Source organism: Oryx dammah, unplaced genomic scaffold, assembly GCF_014754425.2.
Source record: "Oryx dammah isolate SB20612 unplaced genomic scaffold, SCBI_Odam_1.1 HiC_scaffold_28, whole genome shotgun sequence".
Taxonomy (NCBI): Eukaryota; Metazoa; Chordata; class Mammalia; order Artiodactyla; family Bovidae; genus Oryx; species Oryx dammah.
The window spans coordinates 81,828,431-81,848,469 of record NW_024070212.1 but is presented as its reverse complement, the minus strand read 5'-3'; the positions used below and the strand labels follow the sequence as shown (position 1 = coordinate 81,848,469).

Here is a 20,039-nt window from a genome sequence, read left to right as displayed (position 1 = left end):
CCAGTCCAGCATTTCTCATGATGTACTCTGCATAGAAGTTAAATAAGCAAGGTGACAATATACGCCTTGACAGACTCCTTTTCCTATTTGGAACCAGTCTGTTATTCCATGTCCAGTTCTAACCATTGCTTCTTGACCTGCATATAGGTTTCTCAAGAGGCAGGTCAGGTGGTCTGGTATTCCCATCTCTTTCAGAATTTTCCACAGTTTATTATGATCCACACAGTTCCAGGTTAGAGTTGATTAAAAGAATTTGCAAGGATTTTGGAAGATCAAAGTCTTATTAGATGTGACAAGAGACAAAAACTGGTGCTAGCAGGTTCAGATTTGTCTTGTTTCCACTGCTGGCCCTGCTGGCCCTAATGACCACCAGCTTCCCCAACCCACCACCAGATACAAAGTCAACCACCACCCTGGGCTTGTCCATCATCCCCTTGGTGGTCCCATCTAAGCAGCTAGATTTATCCTGGCTTTCCAGAGTTCTCTTGCAATTCCTACTTTTCTACCAGTGCCAGTGTTTCAGGAAGACTGGTTAGTGATTTGACCTCTGATCTTCCAGCTCCTCTTTCTGGATTTTACATCCCCAGATCCTCCCATAATTACATAACGTCTAATTGCTATAATAAATTCCTTGTTCCATAACAGTCATAGTAGTTTTGCTTCTCTGATGAATCTTTAACTGATACACAAGGCTCAGTTCATGTAACAGCTGTTCCTTGATGACTTCTTGACCTCTCCAGAGCATTTCCTCTACAATTTCTTGGGTACAATGTGTTTGTGGTCCTCCTCTGGCATTACTCTCACATTGCTTTGTCTTGTATTTATATCCACATGTGCTTTCATGGTGCTCAGAACATGGTTGGTATTCAGTAAGAGTTCAGTGAGTAACTGGATGTTTACATGGCATTTGTCACCACTCCCCCTCTCACACAACAGTCTTTCCCACTCACCATGCTTTCCCGTCATGCTTGAGCTCTGCCTAACGAACCTTCTCCATGCAGTGCTGTGGATGGACAACTGTAGCTGGCCTGGAAGAAGAGACCTGTCTGCCATACTGAAACCTTTGAGTATAATGACTTATACTTCTTAGGCAAATTAAATAATTTGTGGGTTTGACTCCTGGGTTGGAAAGATCCCCTGGAGGAGGGCACAGCAACCCACTCCAGTCTTCCTGCTTAGAGACTGCCCAAGGACAGAGGTGTCTGGCAGCCCGTGGTTCATGGGTTACAAAGAGTTGAACATGACTGAAGAGAGTTGGCACAGTACGCACAAAAGGCCACAGTGCCTGCACACACAGAGCTCAGTAAATGCGAATTGTCTTCCCAATCTCTTGCCCCTCTGCACCCAGCTTTCACACAGTAGGTAGCCAGTAAGTAATTGTTGAATGAGAGAATGTCAGTGCGACGTTTACAAAACGAGCTGTATGACCTCTACAAACCAAAGTGACTCACAGAGATTTCACCTTTTAAAATAATGAATAGACAGAAGGACAGCTAGAGTGAACTTACTGCATTTTAAGAAGGCCACTGCAGCCATTTCTGGTTCTTTCAGAGCTAAAGTAGACAAAATACAAACAAGCCCAGGCTCCAACCAACAGAAACATGTAGCATTCTGTTAAGCACTTGAAAAGAGGGAAAACCTTTCTAACTTCTGTTCTTCTGGGGTGGTTAGCCTGCTTCTTAGTAGTCACATAAGAGGAAGATTATAGAAGAGAAAAGAAAATGGGGAGAAAGTTGGGTTAGAATTATTAGGTAGGAAATATATGGTCTAGAGAGGAATTTTTTTTGTAAATTTCTGAGAAGGGTATCAAAATGAGACAAAATTGACTTGACCCTTGGCAATATTATTTTTGGATTTTTGGTAGGCTCTCTTTTCCTGGTTTTGCTTTGCCAGTCACAGTCCGTATTGCTAAGGATTCTGGCAGGTGCTGCCCATCCCTGTGCTCATGCTTCATAGTCCATCTTCCGTTTCTGCGGATGGGATGTAGTGATGTCCCCGGTCATCCCGGCAATCAATAATTGAAAACACAGACATGAAAAAACAAAACCGAAGCAGTGTGCTTATTCCAATGGGTGATAAGGTAAATGAAATAAGCTTACTCTACAGGATAGACAATGTCCAAAGTAAACCACTGTCCCAAATCCTTGCGATGTACACACAGAACTATTTCAAGATTATCTCCATTAAAAAAATTTTTTTTTAGTTGGAGGATAATTGCTTAATAATATTGTGTTGGCTTCTGCCACACAACAACATGAATCAGCCACAAGTTACACATATGTCCCTTCCCTCCTGAACCTCCCCCCAACTCCACCCCATCCCACCCCTCTAGGTTGTCACAGAGCACCAGGGTGAGCTCCCTGTGCCCACACAGCAGCTTCCCACCAGCTGTTTTACACACGGTAGTGTATATATGTCAACGCCGCTCCCTCAATTTTTTCCATCCTTTTCTTCCCCTCGCTGTGTCCAAAGTTTTTTCTATATGTCTGCATCTCTATTCCTGCACTGCAAATAGGCTCATCAGTACCATTTTTCTAGATTTCTAACATATGCATTAATATATGAAAATTTTCTGTTCCTGGCTTACTTCACTCTGTATAACAGACTCTAGGTTCATCTACCTCACTAGAACTGACTCAAACGCCTTCCTTTTTATGGCTGAGTAATATTCTATTGTACATATGTACCATACGTCTTCTTTATCCAAGACTATCTCAACTTAATTGACATGAATTCACACACCCAAACCTAGTGTATGCATAACCTAACAGGCAATATACTGCGTCTGTTTCCTGCCTCTACGTCGATCAAAAGAGCACTAAGCTTTGGGTAACTGTTAAATGTGAGACATTCTCATTTCGCCTCCACATTTTGGGACATACCATCATAAACTGGGTCTTCTCAGGTAGCACTAGTGGTAAAAAATCCATCTGTCAATGTAGGAGACATAGAGACTCGGGTTCAATCCCTGGGTCAGGAAGGCCCCCGGAGGAGGCCATGGAAATCCACTCCAGTATTGTTGCCTGGAGAATCTCATGGACAGAGGAGCCTGGCAGGCTACAGTCCACAGGTTCACACAAAGTCTGACACAACTGAAGTGACTTAACACACACACAAACATACATTATAAGATAGATGCGCTGCCTTCTAGTCTTCTCTAGACTAAAAGTCATGTGAATAGTAGATACTGCTTTCATATGTTTGCAATCCCAGGGACTGAAACAAGGCCTGGCACAGAGAACGTGATGAGTACATGTGTGCTGAATAATGAGTGAGTTTTACCATATTGGTATGGAAATGCCCCCCCAAAGATGCCTTTGTTGTAATTCCCAGAACTTTTGAACATATGAAAAACAAAAGTGTTAGTTGCTCAGTCATGTCCGACTCTTTTGTTATCCCCTGGACTGTAGCCTTCCAGGCTCCGATGTCCATGGGTTCTCCAGATAAGAATACTGGAGTGGGTCACCATTCTCTTCTCCAGGGGATCTCCCCCACCCAGGGATTGAATCCGGGTCTCCTGCACCACAGGCAGATTCTTTACCATCTGAGCCATACGGCAAAAGGACTTTGCGCATGTGATGAAGAATCTAGAGAAGGGGAGATTATCTTGGGTGATCTGGGTGGGGCCCAAAGTACTCACAAAGGTCCTTCTTAGTGAAAGAGGGAGGAGGGAGAGTCAGAGAAGGCGGTGGGATGACCAAAGCAGAGGTCAGAGTGATGGAGAGCCATGAGCCAAGGAGTGGGAACAAACTCTAGAAGCTGGAAGAGGCAAGGAGACGGATTCTCTCCAGATCCTCCAGAAGGACACAATCTTGCAGATGCTCTTTTTAGCCCAGTGACACCCAATTTGAACTTCTGATCTCTAGAACTGTAATAAGTGTGTTTTAAGCCCAAAGTTTGCAGTGCTTTGTTAACAGTTGCAATAAGAAGCTAATGCAGTAGCATTAACATTAATAAACCACAGAAGTTGTTTTAAAATTGAGATATAATTGACATATAGCATTGTATTATTTTATGGATAATAATCAAAATGATGGCCAGCATTTATTGAGCACTTAGGGAGAACCACAGTACAAGATCCTTTGTAGACAGAGTTTATTAATTCTCAGAACTGTATCATAAGGTAGATATTCTTTCCCTCAAATTACAACTGAGGAAACAGATGTCTAAAAAAGTGAAGCTATTTCATCAAGATCAAGTTAGCGAGTGGCAGGACAAGGAGTTGAACTCAAGCAGTCTGAGTCCATGTCACACCATCTCCCATGCTTGTGCTGAGAAGTGTGGAAAATAATAGAGACCAGTAACTTACAGATAGAATAAGAAGGACCATTCCAACACAGATGCCATGGTAGAGAGAATATCATAGATGCTGAAGGATCTATGACCCACACTGAAGGATGTAAAAAGGACAAGAAAGCTGGATTATTCAGGCTTCAGTACCACTGGATCTGGAAGAGTACTTGGACCGTGTCAGTCAGTACACAGTGGCGTGTCCTTCCAGTCCGGGGAAATGGAATGAAAGGAGGAAACTGTGATGTGTGTGGGCCTGGAAATGGAGAAAGAAAAGGGAAAGCCTGTGAGGGGAAAAGTCTGAGAAAGAAAAACAAGATAAAATACTTAATTATTTTTATGGGAATAGTACCATCTGTTGCACACCTATTCCACCCTACAGGAAACATTCCCATTTGTTATTTTATTTAATCCTCACAAAACCTCTGCTAAATGAGTATTATTAACCTCATTTTTACAAGGGAGGAAATTAAACATCCAGAGAGGTTAAGTAATTGCTGAAAGGCATGTATCCAGGAAGTTTGATTCCAAAATTCATGCTTTGTCCTTTGTTTCTTTCTGCCCCCATGATAATCTCAGCCCTTCTCCAAGAAGGAGCAAATTTCCACTGAAATAAGAATGATAGGCAGAGCTGCCTTGAAAATTGGAAAGAGCTGCTTTGGAGGTTGGCAAGTGAAGAACAATCAAGCCGAGGCTAGTTTTTATCCAGGCAGCTGTTTAACCAGCATTACTGACAAGCCCTGGGCTAAGCAAGGGCAATAGAGAGATCACAGCGAAATGACACACATCTTTTCTGCCTTATGTTTAGTGAGGGAACAGAGGAGTAAAAAGACTTTACTAGTGTTTATTCATAGGGAGGGAAAGGAGAGAAAGATTTGGGAGAGGTAGAGTTTTACTTATGTCATTACCTTTTATTTCATAAGAGAAAAAAGAGAAATCTGAAACAAGTTTGGCAAATTGTTAACATATATTTAATCTCATGGAGGAGGAAATGGCAACCTACTCCAGTATTCTTAGCTGGGAAAGTCAATGGACAGAGGAGCCTGGCAGTCCATGGGGTTGCAAGAGTTGGACACGACTTTGCAGCTAAACAACAAATTTAGTCTTGGTGCTTAGCACACAGGTAGGTATCCATGACATTACTTTTCTTCCTTAGTTTGTAATATGTCACAGTAAGGCTCAAGTCAATGAACATAAGAAATATTGCTTTTAAAAGAGATCATCACAATTGTAAACCATCAGTGCCACACTAGTGGGAAGCATAGATTAGTACAGAAGGATAGCAGAAGGGCATCTGTGTGTGGGTGCTTAGTCACTCAGTTGTGTCTGACTCTTGCGACGCCATAGACTGTAGCCTAGCAGTCTCCTTTGTCCATGGGATTGTCCAGGAAAGAATACTGGACTGGGTTGCCATTTCCTCCTCCAGGGGATCTTCCTCAACTTAAAAAGAAGCCAGAGGGACTTCCCTGGCGATCCAGTGGTTAAGACTCCATGCTTCAGATGCAGGGGATGTGGGTTTGATCTCCTGTTGGGGAATTAAGATCCCACATGCTGTGTAGCACTGCCAAAAACCAAAAAATAAAATTGAAAATTAAAAAAAAAAGAAGCTGGAAAAGGCAAGGAAATGGATTATCCCTTTGAGTTTCCAGGACACGTCTCTGGATAATTTCATTTTAGCCTCGTGAGACCTGATGGAACTGCTGTCCTCAGCCATGCCTGCAAGACTCTGCAAGAGACACTTGGAAGTGGATGATCAGAGTGTTTCAAAACAAGGAGCAGCAGAAAGCAGATGTCTCAGAGTCAGGGAGAGCAGAGCCCATTCCTATGATCTCCAGGCGTCAGCTCACAAGTCCTGACTGTGCAGCGAGAGGGGAGGGGATGATGGTGGGTGAGACTCAGTCAGGATAAACCTTTTAAGCCAGGAAAAGGAATTTGGATTTTATCGTAAATGAAATAGGAGCTTCTGGGGAGATTTAAGCCAGATAGAGATGATCAGGTTTGCTTTTCAGAAAGATCCTTCTGATGGGAATAAGAAGGTAAACTGAGAGGAAGGTGGGACTCAGCCAAGTAGACTGGGCAGTAGTCTATCACAAGATCCTAGATGAGAGATATCTGGGGCTCTGAAATAACAAAGTTGCAGTGAGGATGAAGTAATGTTTACAGAGTATTGATGAGGTATAATTTATAAATTTGGTGATCCATCAGATATAGGAAGGAGATAGCACCAAAGATAACTTCCAGGTTTCTTCCTTGGTATTTCTAGGATGCCCTGCTATTTTCTGCCATAAGGAACACAGGAGAAATATTTTTTTTTAATGAAGCTGAATTTTTTATAAATGGTGCTGGACAAACCAGACATCCATCTACAAAAAAATAAAAATAAAAAAGAATCTTCACAAAGACCTTACACTTCTCACAAAAATTAACTTAAAATAGATCACAGAGCTGAATGTAAAATACAAAATAAAATTCCTAAAAGATAACACAGAGAGTCGCATATATGTACCCCAATGTTCATTGCAGCACTGTTTACAATAGCTAGGACATGGAAGCAACCTAGATGCCCATTGGCAGACAAATGGATAGGGAAGTTGTGGTACATATACACAATGGAAGATTATTCAGCTATAAAAAAGAACACATCAGAGTCAGTTCTAATGAGGTGGATGAAACTGGAGCCTATTATACAGAGTGAAGTAAGTCAGAAAGAGAAACACCAATACAGTATATTAATGCACAGATATGGAATTCAGAAAGACAGTAATGATGACCCTATATGCAAGACAGCAAAAGAGACATGGATATAAAGAATAGACTTTTGGACTCTGTGGGAGAAGGCGAGGGTGGGATGATTTGAGAGAATAGCACTGAAACATGTATATTACTGTATGTTAAAAGATGACCAGTGCAAGCTTGATGCATGAAGCAGGGTACTCAAAGCCGGTGCTCTGGGACAACCCAGAGGGATGGGGTGGGAGAGGGGTTCAGGATGAGGGGACACATGTAAATCCATGGCTGATTCATGTTGATGTATGGCAAAAACCATCACAATATTGTAAAATAATTAGCTTCCAATTAAAATAAATTAATTTTAAAAAATAAGAAAATGAGGTTAAGGGGGAAAAAAATTATAGAGATGGAAATAATCATACTAAAAGTTGCTCCACACCATATCTTATCAAGGAAATGCAAATTAAAACAATAAGATACAACTACACATCTATTAGAATGGCTGTAACCCAAAACACTAACACCAAAATGCTGGTGAGGATGTGGAGCAATAGAACGCTCATTCAATATTAGTGATATGTAAACTGGTATAGCCATCCTGGAAGACAGCTGAACAATTTCTTACAAAAGTAAAACGATTCTGACCACACAGTCCAGCAATCATGCTCCTTGGTAATTACCTAAAGGCTTTGAAAATATTTGTCCACACAGAAACCTTCACACATATGTTCCAGTTCAGTTCAGTTGCTCAGTCATATCTGACGCTTTGTGACCCCGCGGATTGCAGCACACCAGGCTGCAGCTCCTGGAGCTTGCTCAAACTCATGTCCATCGAGTTGGTGATGCCATCCAACCATCTCACCCTCTGTTGTCCACTTCTCTTCCCACCTTCAATCTTTCCCAGCATCAGGGTCTTTTCCAATGAGTCAGTTCTTTGCATCAGGTGGCCAAAGTATTGGAGCTTCAGCTTCAGGATCAGTCCTTTCAGTGAATATTCAGGAATGATTTCCATTAGGATTGACTGGTTTGATCCCCTTGCAGTCCAAGGGAAACATATGTTTATAGCACCTTTATTCATAACTGCCAAAACTTAGAAACAATCATGATATCTTTCAGTAGATGAAAGGATAAATGTGCTGTGCTGTGCTGTGCTGTGCTTAGCTGCTCAGACATGTCTGACTCTTTGTGACCCTGTGGAATGTAGCTCGCCAGGCTCCTCTATTCATGGGGATTCTCCAGGCAACAGTACTGGAGTGGGTTGCAATGCCCTTCTCCAGGGATCTTCCTAACCCAGGGATTGAACCCAGGTCTCCTGCATTGCAGGTGGATTCTTTACCAGCTGAGCCACCAGGGAAGCCCAAGAATACTGGAGTAGGTAGCCTATTCCTTCTCCAGGGGATCTTCCCAACCCAGGGATTGAAGTGGGTTCTCCTGCACTGCACGTGGATTTGTTACCAGCTGAGCTGCCAGGGAAGCCTGATTTTCCATTATATATTTGTCATTATATATTTATAACATCAAGAATGAACCCTAATGTAAACTATGGACTCTGGGTGAATATGCTGTGTCAGTGTTCATCAGCTGTAACAAATGTACCACAGTGCTGCTGAACGTTGATAACAGGGGAGTCTATGGAAACCCACTCCAGTACTCTTGCTTGGAAAATCCCATGGACAGAGAAGCCTGGTAGGCTACGGTCCATAGGGTGGCAAAGTCAGATATGACTGAGTGACTTCACTTTCACTTTTCTTTCATATGTGTTTGGGGGCAAGGAGTATATGAGAATTGAAGCTTCTGCTCAATTTTGCTGTGAACCTGTTCGAAAAAATAAAGCTTATTATATGAAAAAAATGAAAATGAGAACAAGTTTGAAAATGTTGTAAGTAAGCAGAAATGTTTTAATGGGTAGTTTATTAGTTCATTCCCAATTTATAGATGAGAAAACTGAGGCTTGAGGGATAAAGGATCTTGCTCAAGGTCAAGCAGCACATTAAGTGTGGAGGGTAGAATTTGAACCTAGAAAGTTTAATTCCCAAGCTCATCTGAATAGCCATGTGTGAAATGAAGTTTGAGCCCATCTTAGTTTTCTATTGTTGCTGTACCATTTTAAAAGTAGGAAAGATAAAGGAGCCTAAATAGAAGTAAGCTTTTAGTACTTTACCTCAAGGGGTAAAATGTTACCAATAGATCATGATAAGTTTAGGTATGTATCTTATAATATCCAGAGCAATGACTGAAGAAAATCATGCAAAGTGATGTGTTCAAAAGCATTGTAAATAAAGGAAAATGGATGTTTTAAAAATTTCAACTAGTACTCAGGAGGCAAAAAAGATAAAATGAGAAATGAATGGAGAAAACAAGTAACAAAAATGGCAGACATAAGCCTTAACATATGAATAATTAAGTTAAATGCAAATTGTCTAAATATTTTAATTAAATGACAAAGATTAGAAAATGGAAGAAAAGTATGATCCAACAATATGCAGTCTATTAATAACACACTTTGAACATAATAACTGACTGCTGCTGCTACTGCTAAGTCGCTTCAGTCGTGTCCGACTCTGTGCGACCCCAGAGACAGCAGCCCATCTGGCTCCCCCGTCCCTGGGATTCTCCAGGCAAGAATACTGGAGTGGGTTGCCATTTCCTTCTCCAATGCATGAAAGTGAAAAGTGAAGGTGAAGTTGCTCAGTTGTGTCCGACTCCTAGTGATCCCGTGGACTGCAGCCTACCAGGCTCCTCCATCCATGGGACCTTCCCGGCAAGAGTATTAGTTTCCTATTATTGCTTAGTAGCTTAAAATAACCCACATTTATAATCTTGTAGTTCTGGAGGTTATTAGTCTACAGTGGGATTTTCTGAACTAAACTCAAGATATCAGCAGAGTCGCATTCATCTGGAGGCTCTAGGGGAGAATCTCTTCTTTTTCCAGTTTCTAGGGTCCATCTACATTCCTTGGCTCGTGGCCTCTTCCACCATCTTCAAAACCAGTGGTATAGAACTTCCAATTATCTCTTCTCTCTGACCTCTGCTTCAGTCATCTCCTCTTTGGCTCTCCTGCCTCTCTATTTCCCTTATAAGTACTTTTGTCATTGTTTTAAGCCCATCCAGATAATCCAAGATAATCTTCCCATTTTAAGATCCTTACTTTAATCACATAGGCAGTCTTTATTTTCATGTAAGGTTCTGGGGATCACGACATGAACATCTTTGGGGGCCTATTATTCTGCTTCTCATAAGTCTCTAGGCAAAATATAGGCAGACAAATAATCCTTTCACAAATATAGGCTCACCTAAGAAAGCCATAGCCTGATGTGTCATTAGACACTCCTATGGCTAAATCCTTCCTAAGGACCAGTGTTCCCTGGGTACATAAATAATGGACAATTCCAGATTCCACTGTTTCTTGAGGAAAGGCTACTATGTCTTCCAGCTCTGGTTTTTATTGATCCAGGGTTTGGGTGGGATTGAACCTGCAAATGGCAGGTTTTATTACAGGCAACAGAAGCAAGCAGGGGCTAATATACCTAAAGTTAAAGTGAATGGACAGAGATGGGGAAAATCTGAAAAAGATGATTGTCAGATATTCCTAAAGACTCTATGGAAAATTCCAGTGTGGGAAAAAGTCCATAAGAATTTCTACTGAGCAATAGCAAAACAATAAACAAACAAGTCAAATAAAACCATATATATATACATAGACACACACACACAACTGAGAACATGAAATAACTCACTTTAGGAAACCACAAACTATTCTTTCTACACGAGGTGAATATGGGAGTCAGCTAGGCAAAGCAGGTCATTTTGACCTCTCAGAGTGAACTATATCTGAACTCTGCTTTAAAGAAAATGAACACTTTTCATAGTCAGTGAAGAGTATTATGGAAGTTCAAGGCTAGACATTAATAACAAATCATTAGACTCTTATAACTTTGTTTCTTCTTTTTTTATTTAAAAAAAAAAACAGCCTAGGAATTCCCAGTGGTCCAGAGGTTAGCTCTCTGCACTTTCACTGCCAAAATTTGGGGTTCAATCTGATTGGAGGACTAAGATCCCACAAGCAGCGTGGCCAAAACGAACCAAACAAAAACCTCCAGTAGGGCGTTATAAGAGATCTATGCCCAACTATCTACTCACACAGGATTAATAAGGATTTAGAATGGTGTGGTGATTAGAACAGGCAATGGGCTTAGGAGTTAGACTTGGTTTCAAGTTTGCTAACAGTGTAAGGATGGTCATTTAATCTATCTTAGTCTCATTATGCATAAAATAAGGATAAATGATAGTTACTGACCTTGCAAAAGTGTTAAGTACTACATGAGATAAGAAATACAAAATCTTAAAAACAATCTGTCATTTTCTAAGGGAAAGCTTTCCCTGGTGGCTCAGATGGTAAAGCATCTGCCTGTAATGCAGGAGACCAGAGTTTGATCCCTGGAATCACTTATTAAATATATATATATGTGCACCACACACCGTGAAATACACTACTTTATTTAACCATCAACAGTCATATGAGGAAGAGAATATCTCCATTTTAAGAATAAGGACACTAAGATTCTAAGTTTACCCATAACATGTGGCAGATTTATTTGATCCTAAAGACTATGAGCTTAAAGCATTACCCTACATAGCCACTGATAAAGTGGGATGGTGGGTAGATAGTGAAAGGTTGAATCAGAAACTAGCCTGAGTTGTGCAGAGAAGCACAACATTTAGCTAAAGCTTCCTGTTAACATCTTAGAGGCAAACAGTATACCGCTGTTGTTGTTTAGTCGCCAAGTTGTGTCTGTCTCTTTTGCAATCCTATGGACTGTAGCCCACCAGGTTCCTCTGTCCATGAGGTTCCCCAGGCAAGAATACTGGCACGGGTCGCCATTTCCTTCTCCGGGGGATCTCCCTGGCCCAGGGATCGAGCCTGCATCTCCTGCCTTGGCAGGTGGATTCTTTACCACTGAGCCACCTGGGAAGCCCAAGTAATCTGTATCTATACATAAAGGACCTTTATCACTGGACAGGAGGCTAACTGGCCTGCCTTACAAGGTGACCACGAGGACTGAGGCAATCAGGTCAGGAAGGTACATGACGACACATCATAATATGAAGCATATTAGGTGATTTAGTAGACCACTCCCAACCCCGCCTTCCTATTCTTTCTACCAATCTACTGATTGGTCTGAGAACTCCCTCCAGTAATCTCCCATTCCTAGGTAAGAATTTCATGTTTATAAAATTCTTACACTGTGCCAGGCATTGTTCTAAGCCCTGGGATCATCAAGGACTTCAATAAGTCAGCATAGGCTCATTTCTTCACCCACCCTACCACCCCCACCACCCCAGCCCGAGACAAGAGTTAGGGTTGGGACCATGTTTGGATGACAATTCCTAATGTTTGACAGAAAACAACAAAACTCTGTAAAGCAATTATCCTTCAATTAAAAAATAAAGTCAAAACAAAACAAAATACTCTAAAGTAGAAGGTTATTTAATCTCAGATTAATTTATATCCAGTTAACCCATTCTAGAGTTCCCATTCACTCAAAAAACATTTTGGGAAACTTTGCTAGTGGTCTAGTGGCTAAGACTCCACACTCCCAATGCAGGTGGGCCTGGGTTTGATCCCTGGTCATGGAACTAGATCCCATAGGCCGCAAATAAGAGTTCACATGCCACGGCTGAAACATCCTGTGTGCAGCTGCTAAGACTCAGTGCAGCCAAATAGATGAAGAAAAAAATAAATATTAAACAAAGCATTTTTTGAGCACCTCTTATATTCTAGGAACTGTTCTGAGCACTAAGAACACAGTACTATATGAAACAAAGTCCCTGTCCTCACCAAGCTTACATTTGAGTAGGAGAAAGAGAGACTACATAAACATATGTAATTTCCTGTAGCAATATATGCTGTGAAGAGAATGAAGCAGAATCAGGATTCAGAGTGACCAGTGGAGGGCTGGGGCAGTATTGTCAGGGACGATACTTGAGCAGACACCTGAATGAGTGAGGAACCAAGTCAGGCAAAAACCTGAAAAAGAACACTCCAGGCAAAGGAAAGAGTCAGGATGAAAATCTTGAGGTGGGAACCTGTTTGGCACATTTGACGGACAGGAGATCTGAAGCAGGATTGGAGATTTGGGAGAAAAGCAACACCTTCTGGATTTACTTTTATCATTTGGCTGTTGTGTGAAGAATATATAGTAGGAAGGCAAGAGCAGAAGGGACACACAGTAGGTCAATAAATAGTTGAGAATTAATAAACAACGAATTCATTTTTTGAACACCTTTTTAAAGACTTGCTGCACTTAATTTATATGATGTCTCAGACCACTCAATCATAATCATATAAAGAAGACATGCCATTCTTCCTAATGTTTCTTGTGCTACAATAGTACATGAATTTCACAATTCCAATAAGTCTTTAAATTTTGAGGTATGTCTGAAGATCAAAGATGGGTCCATGAGCCTCCATAATCATACTCTCTTAAATATAAAATTAGCTCACTTGATTAAAAGTTCAAACACTACACACTTTCTAAAGTGTTCTGGTAAAACAACGTTTTTCTTTGGCATATGCAGTCCAAATAGCTCTAACCTTAATCATTTTTCAAGTCTTAATCTCCACATGCTTGGCATATTCTGATAACATAGACAGGTTAAAAGCAACATTCTGTTGTATGCACAGCGATTGCTTGCAATTAGCCTTAATTTAGGCTGAAAGTAGACTGAACAGCTGCTTCATAGCAACATTTCTAAATTTATTAGATAAATATCTCCAGAGAACTTCAGATTAAAAAGCAACAAAAACAAAATCTTGCAGCCTTCTCTTAGTCAGGAGAGTCTTGAAGCAGTGCACACTCCAGGAAGACTACTTTCCTGAGAAAAGAGACATTTGGGGCCCTTATTGCACAGAGTAGCTACAGATAACGACAACTGGAGATAAGAAAAATGTAGGTAAACAATGTTTAAAGAACACATCCCACGTTTCTTCCGTAAAAGGAATTTTAAAGTCCACTGATGTTTTACTGAGGGTATAACCACACTAGAGCTCCAGTGTAAGGAACCTTTGCAAATTTCAGATGGAATTCCTCAAAGTCTAATGCCATCATTCCATTCCTTTAAAATATATTTTTAATAAATAGTGACTATTATCTATGTCATCTTAACCTCTCAACATTAACTGGTATTATTATCCCTATTTATATGAAGACAGATGGCCTAAGAACTGTTACAGTAACGACACTAGTTGTAAAGACAGGAGACAACTCAGGCCTGATTCCAAATTCTGTGCTTTTCTCAACAAACTGTGCTGCTGGGGTGACAAACCTTTGATATCATGTGTTAGATCTGCCTTTTTCTTTTACATGTATCTATTCTTTATTTAAATTGGAGGCTAATTACTTTATAATATTGTAGTGGTTTTTGCCATACATTGACATGAATCAGCCATGGATATACATCTGTTCCCCATCCTGAAGCTCCCCTATTCTTTAAAGTCAGAATCACATTAGAAATCAGGATAAGTGTATCTTGAAGAAGAAGGAGAAGAAGAGAACAAAATTTTCTTGAGCTCTTTGTTCTAATTCACCCATACTATTAGGGACTTCCTGCTGGCTCAGTGGTGAAGAATCTGCCTGCAAAGCAGGAGCTGCAAGTTCAAACCCTGAGTCGGGAAGAAACCCTGGAGAAGGAAATGGCAACCCACTCCAGTATTCTTGCTTGGGAAATCCCAAGGACAGAGGAGCCTGGCAGGCTATGTAGTCCACTGGGTCCCAAAAGAGTTGGACACGGCTTAGTCACTAAACAATAGTAACAACTCATATTATTATTTATGGTGCCAAATACATCCATGCAAATAATGCATGTTTACTGTAGAAGTTTTAGAAGTTCAGATAAGCTGGAAAAAAAAAAACCTAAATAAATAAAATTCAGCTGCAATCCAACCACCCACATGCCTCTAGTTTCATTTGACCTCAGCAACACTAAGCAGAACATGACAGTATGGTTTATCTAACATCTCTCCTGCTGTCACACACACATAATGAGAATTTTGGTCTAGAAACTGCTGCAAACACCAGACGAGGTTAACAGCATCTTTGGACTTCCCGGGGTAGTTCATCTGGTAAAGAATCTGTCTGCAATGCGGGAAACCTGGGTTCAATCCCTGGGTTGGGAAGATCCCATGGAAGAGGGCATGGCAACTCACTCCAATATTCTTGCCTGGAGAATCGCCATAGACAGAGGAGCCTGGTGGGTTACAGTTGATGGGGTCACAAAGAGTCAGACATGACTAAGAGACTAAGCACAGCACAGCACAACAGCATCTTTAGGTTTTGACAATAATCACTGCTATATCATAGTTTTAATATTCATAAAACACTTGTATTTGCATGATGTAAAATTGAGAAGTTTGAGTAAGTTTTTTTTTCTTTTTAAAAGACTCAGTATATGGAGATAATCCCATCCTCACTGAAAACATTAAACAACATACTAAAAAAAAAATCTGCAGTACACAATCATTAGCAGTATTATTTCAAAGAATGAGATAATTGCAATTATCACATTGCAGGAGTATAGCAGTTAATAGACCTAGATTTAAATCTTGGTTGTACTACCTATTTCATGACCTTGGTCAAGAGATTCAATCTTTGTGGGACTGAATTTGATGGCTTAGTGGTAAAGAATCTTCCCACCAATGCAGGAGATGCTGGAGACCCAGGTTTGATACCTGGGTCAGGGAGATCCCCTGGAGAAGGAATGGGCAATTCGCTCCAGTATCCTTTCCTGGGAAAGCCCATGGACAGAAGAGCCTGGTGGGTTACAGTCTATGGGGTTGCAAAAAGAGTAGCTAAACAAAACATAGAGCTTAGCATAATATCTTGTATAAAGTCCTTGTAAAAGGAATTTTTAACAAAATTTTCTTGAAAATTTGATTTTAAACCTTAATGTTTCAATAAACATTTTTCTTTAAAAACATATTTTCTAAGATAGAAAATAACATTGCTTCTTCATCAAAGACTAGCTTTAAGAGCATTGCTACCTTTACTAAGAATTAGGCTCTGTTTTAAAAGATACAGGAATGAGTACCATGATGATTAACTACAGAAACACTATTCCAGGACTTTGTTTGGTACTTGGTGCTGTACAGAATTTTTATTCATTCCTAGTCAGTAACTTTTCTCATTTCCCAAATTTACCTCCCCATTATGAATGAGCTTCCTATGTACCCTTAAAAATCTTTGCCTCTCATCATGAAGAGGACAATTAGATAATTCAGTCGACTATATGACATCCTGTGAAAATATTAATGACAGATCTGCTACCATTCCCCAATACCCACACCCAGCTTCCTTTCTCTAGCAGCTATCCTGCTCTCAAAGTTTGGCTTTTCTTCTTCAGCCCATGGGATGTGAAGGGCAGCAATCAGCACTGGTAAGCGGTGGTCTAACTGTAGAGCAAGGGGGTGGCTGCAGGTCTCTGCAGCATTTTGTCTGCAGTTAGTCTGCACAAGAATACTTAAGAGTTGACTTTGGTGTTTTGGTTTGGGCTATTTTACTTCATCCTTTCTCTATTTCCCTGGTTAACTACGACTAGATGTATGTATCAAAATTTTAATATATGATTACTTTTAAACTAAGAATAACAATTCTAGAGGAAAAAATCAGAAATGTACATTGTTCATTTATTAAAATAAGGTAAATACATAATACAGAATTACATAAATAATGATACAGACATGAAATACTCAGCAGCCATTATAAATAACTTTGTAAAAGATTATTTATTGAAAGAAAATATTTACAATACAAAGAAGTGAGCTACAAAACAGTATGGGTAATATTTCATTTTTGCAAAGAAAAATGAAAATACATGCATGGAAAAACTACTAGGACATACATAAAAATATTATCATTGTTAACTTTGAGCTGTGGAATAAATTGTTCTTTCTTTGTACTTTTTGGTCTTTCCCTAAAGTTTCTATATTAAGGTTGTATTAATTTTGTAAATAGAAGAAAGCAAAATGGATTCTGATTTAATGAGGCAAAGAAGGAAGGTGCCAGCACTTTGGGTAACATCTACATTTACGGTATTTGAATGAGAAAGAGGATGTTAAGTCTAACATCTTAGACTTGCACTTTTTAGGCACTGATTTTTCTTTGTTGTTTTTTGCTAGTTTCCATCTATTTTAGCTTTCTGGCTGCCTATCAGTATAATAATAACCTAACTCAGCCTTAAGCATCTAGGTTAAAATAAAAGAAAAAGACATAGAAATTTTTTATAAAACAAACTGTCAAACTAATATTTCTTATAGTCCTTGTGGTCTCATGAAAAAAATGCTGGCTGCAGACATAACAGAATCTTTGAAATCTTAGCGGTCCTTTAGTTTAATACAGTGGAGGTAAGAAGTCTTCTTGGATAAAGAGGTACTTCTGGAAACTGTATTTATCTTTTCAGGCTGAAGTAGTACCATTTGTAGGACTTCTCCAGTAGCTCAGTTGGTAGAGAATCCACCTGCAATTCAGGAGACCCCGGTTCGATTCCTGGGTTGGGAAGATCCCCTGGAGAAGTGACAGGCTACCCACGCCAGTATTCTTGGGCTTCTCTGGCGGCTCAGGTGGTAAAGAATTAGCCCTCAGTGTGGGAGATCTGGGTTCAATCCCTGGGTTTGATCCCTGGGTTGGGAAAACCCCTGCAGGAGGGCATTGCAACCCACTCCAGTATTCTTACCTGGAGAAATCCCATGGACAGAGGAGCCTGGGGGCGCTACAGTCCATGGGGTTGCAAAGAGTGGATCACGACTGAGGACTTTCATAGTACAATTTGTAAATGCTTCTGTAGAACACTGCTTCTATAGCATTGAAAGAATCCTTCCCATTTTACTCTAGAGGGTTTAGGAGTAATCCCAGGAATGACTGAGCTAATCCATCTCACAGTTTTGGCCACTGTCCCAAGAGCAGGGTTATCAAATAAAGCGTCTCATACAGAGGCCTTGACATACGATTCCTACACACACTACTAACAGATAGCCATGATAATATAGTGCTGCATGAAACTAAAACAACAGCATTCACGTGCTTTAAATGCATTCACATAAAAAACAAGTAAGACATAGAAACATTATCTGTAAAAGAATTACATGTATTAGGCAACAGGGAATTACACAAACTGGAAAGACTAAAGAATTTATAGGAATTTATAGTGAAAACAAAATCTAAAGGTTTAAGAGTGTATTGTGAAGGGACTTTATTTCTAGATTTTACCAACAACAACTATCAGAGTAAAGCTTATTTGAATATACTTTTGAGAAGCACCTGCTTTGAAAGAGACTTCCCACCTGGTCAAGGTAACTGTAACAAATTACTTAGGAAGCAAGATTAGTTTGAAGATCTGACTGCAGGTATTTCTCATATAATTGAACTGATATAGCTGTGGAAACTCTACAGACTTTAAAATCTGAGATTGAGTGATCCTGAAGTAAACTTCAAAGCACTGTCTGCAACCAAAGGAATGAGAGAATACTAAAAAATGGGCATCTAGCTTAACCGAGGCCAAAAATATCACTGTGAAAAAGTGGAGCCCAAGGAAATACAAGCTCCTAACAGCAGAGATGTTTGTGTTTATTCTAGAATCTAGAACAGCTCCTCCCCCATGACAGACACTCAGTATTTTCATTAATGAAAAGCCAGGGGTCCCTCCTGACATATATGAGGAATCAATCCAAATTCACTTCTTGTATCAATACTTAATAATCTCCCACCAACTGGAGAAGCTGTAACTGTATGACTAACATATTAGTGAGCTAACTGTACTATATTGTATATTTTTGAGTGAGATGAGTGATGAAAAATTATGGTTTTTACTTTTGATAAGCCCAGATCCCAGTAATTTTGAAAATTGGTATGCCTGTTACTAAAGTAAGATAAGACAGTATTATGGAGATGTAACATTTCATGTATTTCCATCTTCTTAAAACCCTCTGAACACAGTAAGGAAAACCAGTGCTGAAGTACAAGTCCTGCTTCCCCTAGACAATGGTGCATCACCTAGGACACTTGTGCTGGCATCTGCCGGGCAGTGCTAACAGATGCAAGATATCAATCATCTGCTCCGTGTTCCCACCTTGTCCATCCAGCTTCAAATATAACCACGCTGAGCTACATGAGTCAGCATCTGGTCCCTCCAAAAGTTAGTGCATCACTTCTAAAGCAAAAAGGAAAAAGTTCACACTTCAGAGCCTGAATCACTGCCAGAGTATCCATGGCGCATCAAGGTTTCAGACTACCTGAAGATCTTTAGCTCCCTGGATACCAAAGTAAAGACAGATCTGAAAGCTACAAAAAAAAAAAAAACAAAACAGGTGGGTGGTCATATATAGGACTGCAACCCCAAGCAATATAAATGGTATTTGTTCCCACCGTGGATTAACTGCTTTGAAGGATCAAAATACAGAATCCAGCAACATTCAACATTTAAGACAGTTTTCTTAAAAAAAAAAAAAAAAGCACTAAAAAATGTGAATAAGTCAAACTTTTATTTTTCAGAAGCGAAAAGGACAAGTGGTGACTTGCCTTTCGAAAAGACATTAATATCAGGGTAATCATTTATCTATCTCATAGAGACAGCAGCCTAAGAAAGACTATTATCATACAGCTCTCAAACAAGTTCTATTAAATAAATCTCAGAACAATATGTTTTTAACAAAAACCAACAAAACAAAAACATTGACAACAACAAAAAATTAAAAAGAATCCATAAAGTGGTATTTGAAGAGAGAAAAATCTGGAAGTCTTATATATTGAGAGTTCTCTATTAAAATCAAGGAGGCCCAAATCCTAAAACAGAAAGAAAAAAAAAACGTTAAAACACAATCTTTTAAAAGAATCCAATGAGGTTTTTATAGACGCTCGTTTTAATGCTTCAGTTATTCAAGACATTTTTTCTTACACTGGGAGCACTTCTGTAAGTACTGCCAGAAATTATACAAACGACAATGTAGAGATATGCCTTCTCAATGGGCC

The 20,039-nt window shown here is 39.8% G+C and overlaps 1 protein-coding gene across 3 annotated transcripts in view; it reads right to left on the bottom strand.

Moving 5' to 3' along the window:
* Window positions 1-17,180: 17,180 nt before the first annotated feature.
* The window catches only part of TM2D1 (TM2 domain containing 1), a 50,260-nt gene continuing 47,401 nt past the window's right edge, over window positions 17,181-20,039 (bottom strand). For all 3 annotated transcript variants that reach the window (XM_040232713.1, XM_040232712.1, XM_040232711.1), the window contains one exon: window positions 17,181-19,853. Coding sequence is in view for 1 of the 3 variants with exons in the window: in XM_040232711.1 (XP_040088645.1) it covers window positions 19,716-19,853 (138 nt within the window). In the remaining 2 variants the exon portion in view is untranslated. The remainder of the gene's footprint in view (window positions 19,854-20,039) is intronic.